The 22,118-nt window shown below is 37.4% G+C and overlaps 1 protein-coding gene across 1 annotated transcript; it reads right to left on the reverse strand.

Moving 5' to 3' along the window:
* Positions 1-2,665: 2,665 nt before the first annotated feature.
* LOC103769754 (cytochrome P450 27C1-like) lies at positions 2,666-18,419 on the reverse strand. Its single transcript, XM_008936989.1, is given in 9 exon segments — positions 2,666-2,782; positions 5,488-5,691; positions 6,664-6,742; positions 7,527-7,643; positions 7,645-7,688; positions 11,772-11,935; positions 13,648-13,857; positions 16,432-16,631; positions 18,214-18,419. Coding segments are annotated over 9 exon segments (1,245 nt in total). The 5' UTR covers positions 18,324-18,419.
* Positions 18,420-22,118: the final 3,699 nt, after the last annotated feature.

A 22,118-nucleotide genomic window follows, 5' to 3' on the forward strand; every position in this document is an offset into this window, starting at 1 on the left:
TTGTTATAACATTCCAGCCCATCTCTATCACATCTTGTGTTCTCTTGTTTTGGAATTTTTTTTCCCATACTCGATGCCATCACTCTTTCTATCACTAATACTCTTCCCTCTATGAAGCAACTATCGTTATACATTAGAATCAGTCCCAGAGTGTTGAGGTATTTATATAGGTAGAAGTATTGGGAAACTTCTCCAGTAACTTCCCTCTAGAATGACAATACTTTTAACATAACATTACCTCTCCCTCAGCCAGGTCATTACACATCTTAAATTCTTGTATGAATTCCCACGTTTTCTAGCTGAACTAGTAATTTTTCATGTAGCAGTGCATCTTTCAGTTCCATCCAATAAGTTAAAAATTTGAAGATGCTAAAGAAAAATGTAATTATAAATAGCAATTAAAATAAGAACCAGGACTTGTAAATTATGTATAAATATTTTATTATGTATAAAAGACAACGTACACGGGTAGATGCTCTATTAAAACAAATCACAGGCTTTCTGTTTTCATGAAAAGATTCAAATACTTTAAAGAGCATTTTAGAATGCTTCTTTCCACTCCTACAGAGACATGCTACTTAGGGGCTGGTATCAGGCAGCAAATGTGCTGCTACATAGCAATGGCTGGGGGTTCTAATGACGCTATGAGTGCAAAAGGAGGTCACCATAAAGAATCCAAACTTGGATTCAAGGCTTTCTGGTCCCCAAATCAATAAAAGTAGGCAGAATTATGGAGTCAAAAGCTCAATCTGCAAACTCTGAATCAGACTTTTACAAAATATCTCCTTTGGGATGTCAGCTGGCTCTGGTAAATACAATTCTCTTCAGTCTAAGAGGGGGACAATTGGAAATAGCAATGGGAAAGGGGAAAAAAAAAAAAAAGGGAATAATGTGAAGCCCTGGAAAACAGCATCAGAAGGCAAGCTCATTCAAGTAAAAAAACCTCCACAGATTACATGTTTTTCATATAGTACATGCATATGCTCAATACAGGACTAACATTTTAAAGTCATCATGTACGCATTTAATCTTCTCACAAATCAGATCAATTTTGTTTAGTGTTATTTTATATACAGGATCCATACAAAGGTAACTTTTTGTTTGTTTGTTTTCTTAAGACCTTGAAAGGCATTACAAAAAGTAACCAAAGTACTACAACAATGTGACTGGAGTACTTAGCTACATGGAATTTCATGTACACCATTAAAACTACAGTCTTTGATTTCTTCTAGCTAGATGAGCAAAGAAAAACGTTGTCATTTGAAGAACCGAGCTGCACAACTTTTTTCTAACTCCTCATGTGGCTGAAAAGTTGAAGATTATCAGCATGTAAACTACTTCACAAAAAACAGCCAGAGCCTGCCATGTAAACAGTTAACTACACATAGTTACATAGTTAAATTTATATTAGGGTGTGCAGGTTTGAGTGTTGTTCAAGACATAACATGGACCCAAGGTATGAGGTTTCTCTCAAAAATGAGAACATAAGGTTAGTGGAGTGACACTGAAGTTACCTGAAGGCTGAAGTGTCATGCAAGAGAGGATTTTCTGTTAATTGTCTGAGGAAAAATAAAATATTTTTTTTAAAAAAACATTTCAGGTGTCCACTCTTTGTATTAGACACTAGATAGTAAAAATGTCCAGATACTTCAGTAGTCACATTTCCGTCCTACGGAAGGCCACCGTGCACCTACCTATGGGGTCACCGTGTCACAAGTTTCCAGTTCTTACTGTTGAAGAACTGTGAAGATAGTTAAATAAAAGATAAAAATGTAATAGCTACTTAATTTTTTATTATTTGCATTTGGTTTTGGCATCATATTAGCTTGAACAGTGAAAGTGGCTTGTGCTATTCCACTCAGCTTATGCTTTGGTGATAAGGACACCATCTGGCTTCATAACTCTACTAAGTGACATTTAAACTTATTTGTAAGATTTTTTAATTTAAAAAAAAATGAAAAACATTTTATGGGGATTATGTTTGGATAAACTTTTAATTGTTCTGTATTTTGAGTCTATACAAAGTGACAAACTGTATTTTTTCTATCTTTACTTCTCATGCTAATGTATTAATTTTTTAATACATGCAGAGTAAATGTTTTTACAGATGAGAAAAATGATTTCATAAGTTCAATGTTAGGTGTAAGGTTTAAAAAACCACTGGAGAGTAAGAAACAAACTCATAAATGCAGCTAACTTTCACATATTATATAGCAACTCTTGCTCTCAAATAGCCTCAGAGTAGCTGACTTTTATGACAAAGCAGTGTAACAAAACCACTGAATGATACCAATACATCTGAGTTTAATTTTGGTGCTTTGTTTGTGGTTTTTTTTTGTTTGGTTGGGGTTTTTTGTTTGTTTGTTTGCTTGGTTTTTCCTTTTATTTTCCCCACCAATGCATGTGTTGTTACTTCCAGAAATCTTTCCAGGTAAAAGATTTCCAGTGCAAGATATAAAAATATATACTGAAAAATTACATGTGTAATTATCTATTACAGGAGAGGTAATAGATTCTCTTACATACTGCTAGAACTAAGGCAGAACGTAATACTTCATCATTTTGCCAAATAGCTACAAACCAGAGAACAGGCATGATTAAACATCCATAAGATGCAAGTCTGTTCCCATGAAAATCACAGCAGTATTTCCAGAACACTAGGGTCTCACTTTCTGTCAGAAAATCTCACGTTGATGGAATTTCCAGGAGTCAAAAGTCCATGGGTTTTGGCGTGGACTGGTTGAGTTTTGGGAGAAACTTTGATCTCAAAATTCTGAAGCAACTGTGAAGATAAACAAGACAAGTATTAAAAAAGCTGCAAAATGAGAGATGATTGGGAGACCTTGGAAAATAGAACAAACTGTCACAAACAAAATTTCTGTTGCCAGTTCTGTGGAGTCTAAGTGCCACAATTCCCACAAAGGAATGAAAAAATAGTTGTTACAAGGTGAAGATTATGGTCAAAAAATCTTCCTCCTCCGATTGAGAAAGGACTGAATCAGTACTTTCTGAAGAACTTCCACACAACTAGATTAAACAGCCTGAGCTGTCAAGGAAACTAAGGTCTCTTTCAAACCTCATGACCTTCCTCTCTATGTGTTTCTTATTTCACTTCTTTCATATAAATCAATATGTGCAATCATAAAATAAAGCAACAAAAAAGTCCCAGTTCCACCACATACATTTCTTTTCCTGGGCAGCAGGAAACAAAATAAACATGAGGCAGCAACCGTCCAGTGCACCAACTGAAACAATTACAATTCAAGGAGTCACATATTAGAACCTCTCCTAAATAGAATAATACATCACTATAATTCAACCACACAGGTTTTCTATACATTAAACCTTTAATTCCATACACTTAATGAACCCAAATTAATTGCAAATATAAATCATAGAAACTGTGGACTAAAATAAATGTCATGAGATTTATCTCACCTGCTTTGAAGCTGAACATAGACTACCTCAGCTATCTGTTTAAACTTTCAAGGAGGAAATACCACAACATGCTGAACTTTTCCTAATATTATAACTCCAACACTTTTTCCTATAAACCAAGTATTCTTCTCTTATCCTCCTGCTAGTCAGCACGATGAACAATGCATTATTTTCCTATGCTTAACTACCTTTAGATGTTTGACTGAATTTTCATCTCATTCCGCTCTTTTTCAAACTTCTCATTCTTGTTATTCTTGCTGTCTTCCAAATTTCCTCCAATTTGACTATATTGTCCTTAAAATGCAGCACACAGGGTCAGTTTTCTATCATGGTCTGAGTATTCGCCAGTGTTTGGTGAGACTGAGGAATTTAGCTCCTCTTTCTGACATACCACATGCTTGCTCATACTGTTAAAATATCCCAAGAATTACACTGCCTTGTCAGAATAATTAGCATCATTATTGTCGACCAGTTTTTTACTATATCACTCCATCCTGTTTCTATGGTACAAATTACTCAGCTAGTTGGTCACCAATTTGTATTTATGCATTTGATTTCTTCTCAAGAGCAGGAACTTGCAATTGTCCTTAGTGAACCATTTTGAGTCGATTCTGGTACACCTCCCCATTTTTTTTCTAATTCTATATTCACATACTCTGATTTTAACTGAATTCATGTCAGCTTGGTGTTCTATCCAAACTCTAAAAGTATTTTCTAATCTATTTACATTGCTAATGAAAATACCAACCTAAATCAAATGCAGGACAGACTCTTACAGAACTTTAATTAAATACTTTCCCAGTTCAACAGCAAATATTTGCCAGCTATTGCCTCCAGCTATTTCTTTTTTCCAGCCAGCTGTGCATGCATTTTATAGGTACTTCCACCTGGAACAAATTTTATTAATTTAATTGTGAGAACAACATATAGGACATGTGAAAGTACTTCCTGAAGTCAGAATACATGGTTTATTTTATATCCACCACATTAAGAAAGTGATCGAGTCAAAAAAAGAAATCAGACTGGGCTGAAACAACTTCCCTTTGATCAGCCCAAGCTTCGTCATGTGTTTCTACTTTTAAACCACTCGAATATCATCTTAATGCTTGTAAATAGGTTGCGTGCCATTTTGTTCTAGTTTCTTTCCAGAAGACAAAAGCAGGCTATTACTTCCTTGATCCTCCTTTTCAAAAAGATGCAAGTATGATTCTTTTATCCAGCCCCCTGAGAGCTATCGGAAAGAATGATGCTAATTGTTCAGAGATTGCCCTGTGTGTTTACGTAAGGAAATTCTAAGGCAAATTCAATCAAGCTTTGCTTTGAATACATATAATCGGTCTAAATATTTTTATAGTTAAGTAACTACAGCATTTCCAAATCTTTGAGTTTTGATTGCACAATCTGATCTTAGTAGTTGAGTTAAAGGATGTCTTGTAAATGCCAAAAAAAGTAGCAGCTGATGAGAAAGCTTTCTTTATAATATGAAGCAATGGAAAACAATATATACCTATGTATATATGTACTAACTACCTATATACTTATAAACTAAGTATACCTAAAATGGTAATCAAGTTGAAAGAACAAGAAAGGGCAGAAAACCACAGAACAAATAAAAATTCTACCATTTGTTGCAAGACTGTGGTCAGTACAAGGATATAAAAATTGTTTTACGTCTTTGTAAGCGCTGAATTCTTTGTAACTAAAACACTGAAACTGAGCGGGTAACCATTATAATACACATTAAGAAAGGATTCCAGTTTGTGTGCAAAAACCTTCTGTCCTAAAATCATGTAGTTCCTTAACAATCTTACCTTTAGTTTTACTTCATTTGTACTACAGAGACACTTTCTTCTGCAATGTAGTTTTAACTAGTGTATTACATTTCAGGCACGATTATTTACAATTTTTTAAGCCATTGCAGGATGAGTATGTTAAACAACACTCCAAAACAAAGGTTTTGAGCACGGCAAGTCACCCAGAAACATTATACATAGAAAAGAATCACACCAATATATTTTTCTTCTTGCAATGCTGTCACATAGCTCTAACCTGAATCAGTGCAAGATGAATTTCCAACTCTGCAATTCTTTTTCCTATGCAACTTCGAATGCCATAACCAAAGGGGATGGAACCAAAATTGTCTACTCTGTCCAAATTGTCCTTTCTCAGCCATCGCTCAGGTCGGAACTCATTTGCCATTGAGAAATTTTCTTCGCTGTATGAGGTAGTGTAATGACAGAGTGCCAGCTGTGTCTGAGGAAATAAATTATATTTAGCTAACCCAAACACACATAACACAATAAAAAGGCATTTGTAATTACTGCAATTTCGGCAATGCGGGAGAATAAAAACTACGGAACTCTGAGTAACTATAACAAAAAAGGATACCTAGAAAACCAGATCCCCTTCTCAACTGGTCAAATTAAATAAACTTCAAATTGTTTTAAATGTCGCTGGCTATGTTAGAGAAGATGAAGAAGGGAAGGAAATGGGAACAAAAGTCACAGTTATTGCAAACTGTCTCAAAATCATAGCATGAGAGAAAGGGAGAAGAGAGATACAAGACAATGGAAAAGGAATAAATGGGGGATGGGAAGGAAAAAAACCCATAACACCTCAGGAAATAAAATAGTGATAATCAATGTGAAGATGTTTCCAAATAAATCCAGGGTGGGCAGGGAAATATGTATGTGTAATAACACAAATAAGTATATTAAGAATCCTGACTAGTTTAGAGCTACGTTGCTGTAACATACACATCTTGTCATTTAAAAGAGAGCCACGCAGTTCTACCATGAGCTCTGTATAATCTTCCCATAGCATAAAGGAAAGATTCATAATTTTAAAAGGAAATTAAACTCTTCCTACAAAGGGAATTAACAGGCAAAGAATTATAAAACTGCAAGAATAATGCAATCCATGCTTTTTTAATTAAGTTGTAATTTTGTGCAGGGATGTGATTTATAGATTCCACTCTCACGAGTATGAAGAACAAGCCATGAAGGTAAATTTGATTAGTGGGTGAGGACAAAATCTAAAAAAACCCAACAGCAACAAGTCAATTATAAAAACCATTTTTGTCATTTAAACAGGCATTATTGAAATACTTTCCTCTGAATGCTCTTGCTTGGTGAAACCTTTTGAAGCATACATGTGTTGCAAAAGATCACACTCATACACAAAAATGAAACTGTGTTCTCTGCAAAGGACTGCAACAGAACCTACCCCTTTAGGTATCAAGTATCCTCCAATGATCAGGTCCTTTTGGGTTACTCTTCCATTTCCTGGCAATACTGGGTATAACCTGCAGACAAACATTTATGAGAAGTTCAACAGTAACAACTAAGACAACTTTAAAAGTTTGGATTCTAATTTCCATTAAAAAATATGCAATGGGAGTACAAAATGCATTCACAGCAAAAAGGTATAGAACAAGGTTCAAAAGTATAGAACACCTTGGAGGTTCAAAGACTTCAAATCATCTGTGAGAATATGACTAATATCTGAGAAAAATTATTTACAAGGGGTTGGGCTGTTTAGTCTGTTTGCTTTACACATGTACAAACACGCAATTGATTGGTCAAGCTGGAGATGTTTTAGCACTACCGGGATCTGAATAAGCCTTGTTGGTGCCTTCTCTAAAATCCTCTTACTCCACTCACCTCACTATGAACGTTTGGTATAAACATATAAAAAAAGCATTTCACATGCCTTCAATTTAAGTCAAGAAGCTTAAAATGATTGTAGTGGCACTGCAAAGTACCAGTGTGGGGGAGGAGGCTGTTACATTCCATCATACAGACTAATACATAAAACTCAAAAAATCAAGCTTTCAGTTACCTACCATAACAGACATGTCCTACATAGATGATACAACTTCTAGCACATTTAAAAACATTAAACACTATGTATTCTATCATGTTTCATTGCTTAGGTGCCCTTGGACGCAATATTGCTACCATACATAAAATCAGAAGCAGGAAATAGCAGAAACAACTAAATACAAACATTAGCATGTGCTCAAAAGCAATTACAATGACATGGAATTAATTTTTTTTAATTAATAATTGCAGTTTCCTGCTACCTACCTTAAGGTTTCTTTCAACACAGCTCTAATGAGAGGCAATTTCGGGACATCATGAGCAACAGGAACTTGGTCTTTCCCCAGCTTATTGACTATTTCTTCATAAACACACTGCTGAAAGGTGCTTTGCCAACAAGTATGTTGCCCAGGACAATGTAAAAGAAGTCTAAGGAAGAAACCACAACCATCATCATCAAGTCCAATGAGATTAGATTAAAAGTAATTTCAAGCCAAGAAAAACAACCAGTTTTCAGCTCTGTGTTTTGTATGTTTAAAGTTATAAAACAGACTGGCAACGATTCACATCTGGACTGAATCGGAGGCTGTCAGACTTCATCATCCCCTCCTCCTTCCCTTTTCCATCTAAAAATCCTCCACATATCAAAACAATCCGTGCTGATATTTTCCCAGTGAAATACAAAAGGCAACAGAAAAACCAAATGCAAACAAAAACTACATAAACAATACTGAAACATAAGCATTCCAAACAGCAATGGATTAAGTTAACTGTTATGTTTTCGATGTTTCACCTTTCTTCCCAACAAAAACATTTCACAGGAAACAAGATAAGAGAATTACTGCTCAGAACATTGCCAGTCCCTTTTAAGCATATGGTGGTCTCCTCATAGCACCTACACAACAGAATTTATATTACCACTGCTAAGACTATACTTGATCCTTTGGGAAGCAATGCTACACCACAGCTGGCACTTTCTGCCTCTTGAAAATACCCACCTGAATGAAATTCAGCATCCTATTTGAAAGCATTCTTAAGGAAGCTTGAAGAGGAGCATACATATTTAAAGAGACCCCAAAATGTTAACATATACACACATGCCCCATAATTAATTATTCTAATAATCATAAAGGCTCCAGAAAAGAGGTAATAGGTGAAAAATCATTTTAAAGTGTTTTGTACAACGGAAGAAACAGAACACAATGCAATTCAACTTCAAGCACGAGAAGATCTGAAGTAACCCATCATCTAATCCTCTTTCACCTCAGCTGGGAAAATTGCACTTCAATGCAGAGTTGTGGTTTGGGACACACTCTTGCATGAACTCACTCCACCTGCACTAACACAGGACTGAGTATTTCAACTCTTCAAGGTTTTGCAATCCAAGATTCAACCATTCATTCAACCATGAGTCCCTGTGTTTAAGCTATGTGGATTTAAGGGACTACCTGGTTCAAACACTAGACAGAATCAGGACATTTTGCTTCTACTAGTGGCTGCACCCAAGACACTCAGGTCAAGGCAACAGCCTTACCTGAGCACATTTCTCTTACAACCACTACTGAAGACAGAAAATTTACCACAAAAACAAAAAATGTATTTTCAGTGATCCTGAGTAAGTATGGCAGGGAAAGTGACAATGCAATCATTCTGTGCCTATCTGTGTCCCTTCTGGGCTGCATCAGGAGAAGTGTGGCCAGCAGGTGGAGGGAGGGGATTCTCCCCCTCTACTCTGCTCTGGTGAGACCCCACCTGGAGTGCTGCATCCAGTTCTGGAGCCCCCATGACAAGAGGGACGTGGACCTGCTGGAGCGTGTCCAGAGAAGGGCCACCAGAATGATCCGAGGGCTGGAGCAGCTCTCCTGTGAGGGCAGACTGAGAGAGTTGGGGCTGTTCAGTCTGGAGAAGAGAAGGCTCCGGGGTGACCTTATTGTGGCCTTCCAGCATCTTAGGGGGGCCTACAAGAAAGCTGGGGAGGGACTTTTTAGGATATCAGGTAGTGACAGGACTAGGGGGAATGGGGCAAAGCTGGAAGTGGGTTGATTCAGACTGGATGTGAGGAAGAAGTTCTTCACTATGAGAGTGGTGAGACCCTGGAATGGGTTGCCCAGGGAGGTGGTTGAGGCCCCATCCCTGGGGGTCTTTAAGGCCAGGCTGGATGAGGCTCTGGGCAGCCTGATCTAGTGTGAGGTGTCCCTGCTCATGGCAGAGGGGTTGGAACTGGGTGATCCTTGTGGTCCCTTCCAACCCTGACAGATTCTCATCTGTTTTAGCAGAGGACTTCGTAGTGTTGGCTTAATGGTTGGACTTTATGATCTTAAACGTCTCTTCCAACCTAAAGGATTCTATGATACTTAGTACCTTAGAGAGAAAAATTCTAAGCTCTGCCCTAATTTTCTTGAATTATTTTTAAACATATTTTTTCAACCTGTATAACAAAGACAACTAATTTAATTTTCTACCCAGTTAACAGTTTTATTTTCAGCTTCTCACTCATTAGCACAACAAAGCTTAATGTTATAAACAATGTGTTTGTAAAAAAAAAAAACAACTTCTGGAAATGTCTTATTTTGGGCTTACATTTAAGATCAATTTAGAATACAAATTCATCATGACAATGACCTTTTATGCCTTGTCTTCAAATTGAGGTAAAATGCTAGTGGTATCATTCTCAAAACCTTTCTTTTCTTCTTGTAATATTGAGTGGCTGTCCCTAGCTAAAATGCAACCCTGTTCTATTCCTCTCAGAGCTCAGAGAAGCTGGCAAATGTGCCATCTGTATACAGAACTTCTCCAAAATAAACACTCTAAAAAAAGTTCCCAGCTCCTTCATAACCTCTTAAAAATTAGCACTGTTCCAGGGACAGCCAAAATGCTTTGTAGCCAAAAACTGCCTTACAATTTTGTTAAAATCTTCTATAATCCTCTAAAACTCTTTCAGTTTCTACGATAAAATGAGGTCTGAAGTGACAGCAGCAGAAGAAAAAAAGATTCCCTCAATTTCTCTCTTGTACTTGGAAATGAGGAAATCAGAAGTACCGTCCTCTCCCAAAAAGACTGTTGCCAACTGAGAAAGCTGAGTCAAACAGGAAGAGAAACTCTTGTTGGCATGAACTTGAACATTGTCATTTTAGTTTAATGAAAACTCTGTAACACATTAAAAATAGAAAATCAATGGTCTGAAAGATCTGAAAATGAATAGGAGAATGAATAGCTTAGCTTTACTTAAGAACCGAACATCAAAAAGCCCTCCAAACTCATAAACCCTTGGGACATTTAAGCAATGGAATAATCTTCAGCACATAAATAACCTTTATATATGCTCCTTATTTTGGTATTCAGAAGTCTTGTGTTATTGCTGGGGTTGGGGTTTGTGTTTTTGTTTTTTTTTTTTGTTTTTTTGTTTTTTTGTTTTTTTGTTTTTTTCTTTAGAAACCTCAAACTTTCTTAAACCAAAAAAAATCTGAATTAAATTACCCAGAGAGGTTTATTTTACTTTAAGGCTACTTTACTTTACTAAACTTATTCTAACCTTTTTTCACCTATAAAACTATGAAACACAGTCTTACCTAGCACTTTATCATATTATTTTTTTTTTTTAAATTCTTTGGTTACAATAATTTACAACAATATTGTTCACTGATATTCTGAATAACTCCATATACATAGTATATACAATACCTCATTTTTATCTTTTCTTGTTCTTCTGATAGTCAGGCTGCAGTCAACACTAAGTTACACGAATTTCATAGGATAGGAATGAGAGGAGGGGAATATATATACACATTACCTTATGTTTCTTCAAATGCTCTAGATGACAAATCAGAAGAATAAGGCAAGATGGCCACTTAAAAAGCTTCCCTAGGTGTTAACACATTGTATACACCAGCCTCAGTAATACTGAGCCCCATTACCACAGCTCTTTGCCTCAGACTGTACGTTACCAGCACAAGCCCAGGCAGATTGAACTTGCCCCTTACCCACATTAGTGCTGGCCTAATACCCTCCTCCTAATGTGCTTCAGCAGAAACCAGATATCTGGTCCATAATGTTTGTCCCAGTTGATTTAATTAGCCATATGTGAGAATCTTTTACCAAACTGTACAAATGAGTTTAGTGATCAATACGTTTCACACTGACTTCCAGCAGCCTTTTCTATTGTGGTTTACCTAAAGAAGCAGAAAAACCAATCTGATAATCAAACTAGTAAAAGAAAATGTATAAAATTCAAGCTGAACCTGAAGACAATTGCCATTTTATCTATTCAATAAACTATGGAACCATCTCCAAAATGATGGGTACCTGTAAACCACAGCTAGAGTAAGAACGCTGTCTCCATTCTAGTGAAGGGATTACACAGTGCTGGATGTGTTTTCTGTCCCTTCAAAGACAGCATGACTTACATGTGTCAGAAATTATCTATTTATAAAGAACTTAACCCCCCTGAAGACAGCTGAGAATGGTACTGGCTTATAAAACAACTGTGCACAAGAAAAATGATAACAGGCTTACTGTGTCCACTCCTGCCAGAAGCATTTCAGTCATATTGGCATAGATCTCTTCCAAAGTAAGTGCCTTACTCACTAGGAGGTACGTAAGCAGCCCACCATTCACTTCTTCTCCTTGGTCCAGCTGAGACTGAATAGCCTTCAATTTGTTGTCAACATGGATTTGACCTGGGGGATTAAAAAAAAAAAAAAAAAAGTTAAGCCTCCATTTTTTGTTTTCTGCTGGTTCCATTCAGTAATGACATTTCTATCTTACACTATACTAAATAGCCAAAAAAAAAAAAATTTTTGAATCTATTTTCTTAGGGAAAAGGTAACAGCATGGTGGTGGAAGTCCTTGGATGCTCATGGTGAGGAAAGACTGAGCTGACAGGAGCCCTGGTAGCTCACAGCAGGAGAATGCTGAGCACATGAAAGGACACAAAAGACAGTTTCTGACAGGCAGCAAAGGAAGCTCAAGGTCAAGTTTTCATGCTCACCTGACTTGTTTTCTGCTGACTCTGCAAGAAGTGATGAGCTCTGCAGAGCATGCTGCAAATCAGAACACAGAGGCTGCTACTAGATGCTAGCAGCAACCAGAAGGTCAAAGCCACAGAGTCAGATTACACTGAAGACAAAGATGATGAGCATCAAGTAATAACAAAAATTGGAAGACTTCAGTGAATGACATTTTGAGCAGTTTCACCAACAGCACCGTTTAGTGACTACAAACAGCATCTTCGTGAAACAAGGACTTTAAAATAGGAAAACTCCTCAGAAAGTTTAATACCTCACAGAATGACCTTACCAAAAAGTGAACTAGAATCAACAAGTTCCTTTATGAAGCCTACACAAATACACCCTTCACATACAGTGATCTTCATCATTTAATTCCTTTTTCACAAAGGGATTAAACAAAGAAACAGCATGACAACAAGTTTCAAATGGAACAAATTCCTCAAGAACAGTTTTTCAGATGCTGTTAGGATAAAGTTGAAATTTGCTGTTGTTTTTAACCCACAAAAGGGAACAAGAGTACTTTATCACGGGAAAGAATTTAAAAGTGGCAATTTAAAAAAGTGTGTTTCAGAGAAAACACATCTGTATCAGCATTAAATGGATTCCCTATTGCCTACTAGAGGTACAGATAACCACACATCAAAAATGAAGTATATTAGGCATATTAAAAGTTAAGAAATGAAAGAAGACATACACACACCTACCCAGGCAAATAGTACTAATAAAATAAACTCAAAATGCATGCAGCTTTATAATGTAAGAGAGGGTTCAGGGATTTTTTTAACACTTCAGGATATTAAAAAAAAATACATACTGCAAAGATAACTCCTTACTTACATGAAAGCAGATTCATAAATCTGGAATGCTTTCTTTACAAAAAAAACCCCATATTATAGTACAGCAGTGTACTTCTGTGTCAATTTATGTGCTTGTCTGTGTATATATAAACTTCACAAAGAGTTCCATTAATTGCTAGGGTCTATTTTTTTAACTTTCTAGTCAGTTTTAGTGGTGATTATTTGCCAGAGTGCCTGACTGAAAACTTGCTGAAGTCAACAAAACTACCCTCATTAAAATTGTGTGGCTTAAGATAAAGCCTTGGCAAAGAACTTGGACCTGGAGCAAGGACTGGGTGCTGAAACATATGAAGACAAATAAAGAAACAGGAGTATGAAACAGAGGAATATTTAAAGTGTACCGGTAAAATTCTTTCTCAGTAGAGTATTTTTTAAAATGGTTCCCTTGGGCAGTCTGCGTTTAATATGAAATTTACTACTGCCACAATGCATTCTTATAATTTTAGAAGAGAAATGCAGCAAGTCCCGTTCAAACAGACAGAACCTGCAGAAATACAGCTCAACTTTTCTACTACTAAATCTTACTAAATTTGAAGAGTCCATCCCAGGATCTGCAGAACTCTCTCCAGGGTTTTGGAATAAGTGGACGAAGCCATTTGGGAATAGCACCTGCATACATAGTGGTCTTAAACATACTAAACATCAACTCCAGAGCCTCAATATATTCAACAGTCTGCTGTGGGACGTTGTTTTCCAGGCAGCCCAGCCGGCATTCATACAGAACAGTTGCTACACCTGCACACATGAAATCAAAGAATTTGCTGTACACATGCATATATACATATGAATAATTTAAGGAATTAAAATGCTAACATAAGGGAATTACCTTCCAGAAATGTTCAGCTATTATTACCACAGCTGGGAGCAGATAAAATAGAAATTTAAAACACAGTAAAAAATCCCAGCTAAACATTGTAGTGAGACAGTGGTTACTAAGTCAGTAATGCTGGGCCTGAGAAGACAGCCAGGAGTGCCAGCAGAGGCAGAGCAGCAGCCCTCCAGCACGGTTCTGTGTTGTGCATTGCACCACGCATCCCAAGCCTGCCAACATGGCCTCTGAACACACAGAGGCATGTACAAGTCCAAAGACCTTTCTGGTAAGTGGTGGCAACACAGGAGTTTCTAGCAGTGGCTAAACTTTCTTTGTCGTAAGCGGGTAGTAAATGAGTAATGAGTATGCACAAATGGCTCAAGAGCTGGCACTCCAGGCAGAGATTCTACTGCACGCAGTATACTCCATGTGGCCCTGAAAAGTGGCAACTGTGGGACACTGTTGCGAGTGACAATATTGACTCCTTTCTTGTTCCTGACTTGCTCCACTTTCCTCAGATGTTTTTCTGTTAGTTTTGCAGTGATCCCTACTAGAAATACCAGTCACTCCCCCTCAAAAAACAGTACTTTTTCTGGTTTTTTTGTTTTTTTTTTTTTTTTTTTTTTTTTAATTAAATTCTTTGTTTTCTCAATTCTGGACCATTTCTTCTATTTATCAAGTTAATTCTTATCCATCCATTAGCGCTCCTGCAATCTCTCAGCTCAGTTTCTATAAACATACCCAAATTATTAAATACTCAACAGAACACAGACAGAAACTGCCCTTCTGGAGTTTGCCAAAATGTTCTCAGTTTGACAGCAAACCATTTTTTAATTACTTGCTGAACACAGGTTTCTAGCAATTTTTCCACTCAACTTGCAAAACCTAGATCATATTACCTAGTTTATTTATGAAAATATCATGTGGTACGGTGCAAAAAGCATTCCTATTATCAAAATACTCTTGTGTAATGTTTTTTTATAAAATCCAGTGGGGCAGTTAGGTAATTTTAAAAGGCATTTAGATAATTTACCAAAGCCATTTCCATCCATTCGGTTGTTTTTAAATAAATTTTGTGCTTTTTAATTCATTGGTTAACAGTTGGTCCACATCTTCCCAAGAAACATTAAAGTAACTGTTAACCAGATACTTAGAGTAACTGGTCTATTAATGCTCTAGTCTCCTTTTTTCTCTGTTTTTGCTCTTAAAAATAGGTACACTAGATAATGATGTTTAACCTTGATATTGCTCTCCATCAAACTCTCAAGCACATAGATAGATATTTTAAGAAAATTTTCTTCTTCCCTGTCTGTTGTTTTGTATTCCTTATAGACAAAAATAATTTTAAAATCTGGCTATTTTCAACTCAATCTTCCTTCCCTAATTTTCCTCCTTGGTAAGATATTTTTATGTGCCTTTTGTTTCTTCCGTGCTTCTCTCAACAACTGCTGGTTCTTATACATTCTTTTCTTCTTTATATGGTACTTTCAAAACAATCTTGCACACTGGTTCCCTGTACAGCTGACAGTGTAAGTTAATTCAAACTTACATTCGTAGAGGAAATAGGTGCATGCCAGGCACAAGTTATAATTGAAAAACTAGAAGAACGTGAAGAATTTAAACTAACCCATCAGTTAATGTGAATCTGGAAGCTCAGAGATTAAAATTCCATAAAATTGGTAACTCTTAGTTTAATGCCATTTTAAAACACTATTAATTTAGAGCAGACTCAGTTTTTTTTACCAAACAGGCAGCCAGCAATTTGATGCAGCATCTTCACAGGTGAGCGGTTTAGAAGTTCTTGCAAATGTCAAATTATTAAGCTGCTTGTCAGCAAAGAGTACCAAGGTTTTTTAAAAGGCACTACATATTACAATATCAGGTTGTATTTCAGTCAGTTAAAGGAATGCACAAAATATAAAACACCATCAGATATTTCTAAGAACAGAGGAAATGCCACACTAGTCCAGGCTGGACTTCCATTTAGCGTTTCCTCACTCATGGTAGCCAGGGGCAGATGATTTTTAGGGCAAGCATAACAATCCCACATTGGCATGTGTAGGCAGGGGAAACCAGTACCTTTTACCACATTAAGCTAGGAACAGAATTTAGATACATCACACAGTGAATTCCCACCTGGAATTTAGCCAGTACATTCTTAAATTAACATGACTTCGAAGTCACATGGTCAGAAGGTCAACACCCTTACTCATGAGAAATTAATAGAGAAACAGTAAGCACTGAAACTGCTCAGGGTCTTGACTCCAGCACTTCCACAGGAGCTGTCCCTTCAGACAAGGTATCATCTCTTTGGACTCTACAAAGGAATTCTACTGATAATTACTGCACTAAGCAGGCAGACACCTGAATGCAGAGTATCAAGCTTCTGTTTTCAGATTAATCACAACGGGGCACTAGTCATTTGGCAAAAAAGCCCAACCATAAGCACACTGCATCACACCCATTTTCTTTACAGATCTTATAAAGCCTGGGCTTACCTTCCATTGAATACTTGAAGAAAAGGTTGTTAACATTGGTCACTGTTTCCCCATCATCCTCTTGACTTCTGAGGGTGTGGATTCTTTTAATTAAATCTGTGATAACTTCATTGACTCCTTCAGAGTAAACAGCCACATCTTTGGGTTTTAGAATTTTTTGCCTCAGTACACTTCTCATTTTTAGCCATTGTTCCCCCTCCCTAGAAGAAATTATTAATAATATCTATACACAATTTTCCTTAATGATGATCAGCTCTGTAAGAGCTCTGCTAGTAGTGAAATGAAAATGATGTTAATGTGTATTTGGTATTATGCTCCAACATTTTTATCCTGTATTTATTTCATGCCCTCGTTAAATTTCACTGGTGCAACATGTACCTGTGTAAGTCAATCTCTGGTCTGAATGACAGAACCTGTCCACTCAGTGTTCTGAATCTAACAAGTGTCTCTCTAGTAGTACTTTAGTAGTAGCTAACACAAGAAATCAGCAAAATTTTCTTATTAAATTTAAACAAATATTTGAATGGAAAGTCTGCAAAACTGCTTTTACCTAGAATTGGTGCTTAAGTAGCAAAGAAAGGTGTCACATTCAGATCTGACAAATCAATGATTTGAGCTAGTACCACAACTTCCACTGCTGATACATCACTTTCAGTTATGCTGGTTACAAACCTATAAAGTAATAGGATAGCAGACCCAGCTATAAAAAAAAAAAAATAAATAAAATAATTACAGCTAGATTCTCCTTTAGCTGAGCTATGTATTGAAATCTTTGTGAAGACTACAAATCTGAAATGTAGCATCTGTATGCTTCGTATGAGCAGAGTATTTGGGAAGAGTGGTTCCAGCATCCACAGGCAATTGTTTTTTATGCACTTATTTTAAACTGCTACACATTTCCCATCAAAATATTTTACCTGGAGCAATGCTGCTGCAAGGTACAGAAACTTCTTGGCCAGCAAAAGAATTTAATCTTTCTAAGAGACATTTTCTGACTACCTCTTGATTCAAGATCTCATTTCTCAAAATATCAAGGAACTGCTAGTTTGACCCTGAACTGCAGTTTAAAATTTGAGTCTGCAGTGCAATACATAATGCCTTGTGCTGCCATGAAAGAAACAGACTGTTCATGATTCAGGAAATTAGTTTCCCTCTAAATAAACATCCTATGTCAGTGGGGACCATGAGTAGTTCCCAGTGGCAATTAACCACACCCACATGCACTGCCAGTTTATGCAAGCTTTAAAGCCTCTCCTAGAATCAGCCACGTACAAAAAAAGATCTGCATGGGGATGCGCTACAGTGTAAATATATCCTACAGTAGCTTCTCTGCATTAATCTACTGAGGGGGCACTTTGGTGAACAACAAAGCTAAAGCCAGCCTGAGCCAACAAGTCCACACAGGACACTGCCAACTGGATACAACAGTCTAGAGCTGAAGCAATAAAACCACATTCGTGCAGTGCTGTGCCAAAGCCAGTAAGCCCTTTTGTGCTTCCAGGTAGGTGAGTCAGCTCAGACAACTCTAGTTAACACACATTGCCCAAGAATATTTTTATGCAAGGTAGCTTACTCCACATTCAAACTCTACCTCATTACCATACCTTTGAAAATTTACAGCAGAACAGACAACTCAGTGTAAATTCCTATCCCCTTTCCCTCTCTAGACACACATTTCCCCACACAGAAAAGCCTGAATACCCAGATGACCTGTACAGTCGTTTAGAAAGTCACTAAACTTTTACAAGAAGACCAAGAAAATGAAGGGCTAACACCACTTACGCAGAAATCAGTCCTGTGGCTCTCCCTCGTAAGTCTCTGTATTCCTGCCAGGATTCCATGTTAGCTCTTTGTGGTGCTCTACCTTCTGCCCGGAGGACTTGAGCAACCATATCTCGATCTGCAATGGACACAACAAACTGGGGACCAAAGTGAGACTTGAAGATCTTTCCATATTCCTGAGTGTGCTTTTGCTATGATATCACCAACAAAGAAAAACAGAAGTAAAGTATTATTAAGGAGAAGCGTCACAAAAGGAAACTGATAGTTTGTCATACAGTGAATCCATCCACCACATCTAGACCTTGACCCCCAGCCTTCCAGGCAAGGAATGGTTTGAAATGTCAGGAGAAAGCATCTGAGCATTAGTGTCAAATATTCACAAGGAAAACAGAGAGGTCACACCGTTCAGGGCCTCTGACTGAAAAGGCACAAAGCCTGAGTGAAACCAAATACTGAGAAGATGAAAGGGCTTGGGGCACTTAAAAACACATCCCTTCAGATCAAACAGGTTAGAAAAAATGTCTGAAAAAAAAAAAGAAAAACACAGAGGTAAAAAGGGTGAAATTAACGGTATAATACAAAGATAGAGTCATTTACTTCTAATGCCTTTTGTAAACGAAGACTCACTCTACCACTTCATTCTTTAACAAAACCTGCTTGTAAGGTTCTCAGACCTACGTGAGGAAGATGATGGCATAGCAGCCTGGTGAAAAATGGCATTTTGGCACAGCCTCATCAGTGGTGAGCTTTAGCAAGACATATGTTAATTCTGCAAAAGGAAGGAAAACTTGAGGTCTTGTGCCTGCAGTGAGGTTTATTTAGTGGCTGATCCACAAGTTGTACAATTCAAGCTGGAGGCAAGAAACAGACAATCAAGGAAGAAGACTGAAAAAAACCTAAATTATATATTAAATAAGCCTCCAGAAGTTTTCCATTAAGATTATGCTATCAGTGTTCCATGGAATCTTACTGATAATTTCAAATAAATTTTATTCTCACATGGCCATGAAATGGAACACTCAACACCCACGAATTTACTTGGAATAGAGGTATGTCATCATTTTAGGAGAAAAAAAAATTAAAAACTGCAAAAGAGATGTTAAGAGGGTATTGTTAGGACTTCATATTTTAAAAAAACCTTACGTTTTAAAGCCTTTATTTCAGGTTAAATCAGCACGACAAGTTAAAGTGACCAAAGCTTAACTTTGACACGTTACCTGCATCTACCTGAAAAACATCTGTCTGCAGAGTTATGTTGATTATAAATCAAATATATTTGATACAAGTACACTGATGAATGTCTAGTGTTAACCCAAGATTAACTTACGAGAAATATGTTTTAATCAGTCTTGCTTACTGAGACGCATTGTTTAATTGACAACAGTAGGTTTAAGACATGAACCACTCTTCAGCATATGGGACCAAGCACTTATAAAAAAATGTAACTCTTTTTGCCTGGTTTCCAAATTAAACAAGAGTTGTGCAATTGTGGTCTCTGCCAGTCTCCTCTTAAATACTTTTAGAACACAATGGCCAATTTCAGTCAAGTTTAAGAGAGAGTTAAAAGTCTCCCAAAACTATATTCTTACCATTTTCAAAAATCAGCATCTGGATTCACACAAGACACACACATTAGTCACCCTGATGAGGGAAACGCTACACCAGGAACTCAACTGTTACATTTCTGCCTCGTCTCCTGCTAACCAAACACCACAGGCAGACCAATGTATGAACAAGCACTCCCAAACCCCAAAGTATCTCCTGCCTTGGGGATATTTTAGGGATATTGAAACTAGACTTTGAGAGAATTGAGAGCATGAGCCTCTAGAGGAAAGCCTGAGCTGGGAGGTAAGCACTGCAAAGAAAGGCAGTGGAGGGAGGGGAATACAGGTCAGCAGTCACAAAAAACCAGGTTCAACAAATTTTGGTATTTATGGAGCAGCTTGTTTTTTCCACTGATGGTGAGCTTTATGTGGGAGAATAAACTTCAACAGAAAATAAATCGAGTGTCAAGCCGTTCAATCAAATAAATGAAATGTAAGTTGCAAACCAGAAACAGACAAGGACAAGGTATTTGGACATCTCTTGCTTTCAACAGAATGACGTTCAGTGTATCAACTTCATGTTTAAAGAAATGCCCGGAATTTCTCTTCTGTATTTTCTATCACAACATAGGTTTTCTTTCCTTTGTTCCAAACCTTAAAAAATATTACATTTTAACATTTCACATACCACTCTCACACCAGACATTCTTTCACACATCATAAATTCAAACTGCCAGCATCCAAACCCGTCCCCCTCACCTTTCTTTTATTTATACTTGCATTGCACTGATGAGACAAAGGAGACGTAATGCCATCAAATTAAAAATACTTTCCCTTTGTCATAATTGCTGTAGGCATTACTGCTTTGGCCAGGACTAACTGGAATCATGTTACTGAAAACAGAACCTCCTTTGTGAAAAAGTGCTCGGCTTTCCCACCCCTTCTGCATATAGCATACAAATATTTGTGTGTGCAGAAGGACATCATTTAAAGTAGCTGTGCTGGTTACCACAGGGTTTCAGATTAACTCATTCCTGATGTTCACTGTATTGTTAAATTTAACAGACTGTTATTAATCCAGTTAATGCCTACTTGCATCCAGCTTGTATGCAAACACAGGGCATCCGTGAATTGTCAAGTGATTTCTGAGACTCTAAAGAGAATAAAAACTAGCATTTACACTTCCTCCTGCTTTGCTTTCTATGAATAATGTTCATCAAACAAAAAAATACCTGCATCAGCTAGTGGTAGTGAAAAGCATATACTATTTGGTTTGTCTTATATTCCTTTTTATATTTTGAATAGTTGTCACACTGTTTCGACAGCAAAAGAACATGAAATCAAGTATATTTTTTTAGTGTTATGAAACTATGATGAGTATCTCTCAAATTCTGTACACCACTGCAGAGGCAGAGAAAAAAAGAACTACAATGCTACAAAAAGCATTAGCTATCATGAAGTTTCATCTGCATGTGTTTTGGTTAGCAACCAATTAACCATGTCATCATTAGCAATCTAGTTTGGCTGCCACCAAACACAGCATACACCAAGGAGTCTAACACTTCTTTTTAGAAATCTAAGTGGTAAATATAACAAAGCCAGACAAAAGCACAAAAGTTATGTGATTTGTTTGTTTCCTCTTTCTGGTGTTTTTAGGCCTTTTGTAAATCCTAACTTTTTACTTTTGACCCTCAACCCATTTGAAGTTCTGTCTTGTTCCCTTTGGTTCCCTTTTTCTGTTTTTACTTCCCTGCCTTTGATTTTCTTTCTTCATTTCAGTGATTTTCAGGCAGTGAACCCCTTAGAGTTGTTTGTGACCCTCATCCTAGCCACCTAGGAAAGGCCACTAAGAAAAGATAAATAATAAATGCCACATTTGAAGTATTGCCAAAGAGTTCTGTACAGCCAGTGGAAAGCATTATGCATCCACAACAGCAAAAGAGTGCAAACCACTGCTCTATCTCCCTCAAACACCAGTGTCCACTTTAGAATTACTTGGACTAACATGGGGAAAGGGCCCCAGGAGATGCACTGTTGACTTTTTAGGAATGAAACCCACATGTTTGGCCAAGCAACCAAACAAACAAACCAGAAAAAAAAAAATCATCCTTTGGATAGAGACAGCCTTGCAAATAAGACAGTTGCCCACGCCAACACCCAAGAAAGGCTGTACACTCGTTTCCCAGCTCCCGCTGCCCCAAGTAGGGATAACTGCGCGTCACCCACCTTTGCTGGCCGCGACTGAGGGAGGCGGCAGGTCGCGCCCCGTAGGCCACCGCAGAAGTTGGGGTGCCCAAACCACAGAGGATAGCTCTCACCCCCCCAGCCGCGGTCCGACTTATTTCACCCTCTCCCAGCCCA

This window comes from Merops nubicus, unplaced genomic scaffold (assembly GCF_000691845.1).
Source record: "Merops nubicus isolate BGI_N331 unplaced genomic scaffold, ASM69184v1 scaffold9193, whole genome shotgun sequence".
Classification (NCBI taxonomy): domain Eukaryota; kingdom Metazoa; phylum Chordata; class Aves; order Coraciiformes; family Meropidae; genus Merops; species Merops nubicus.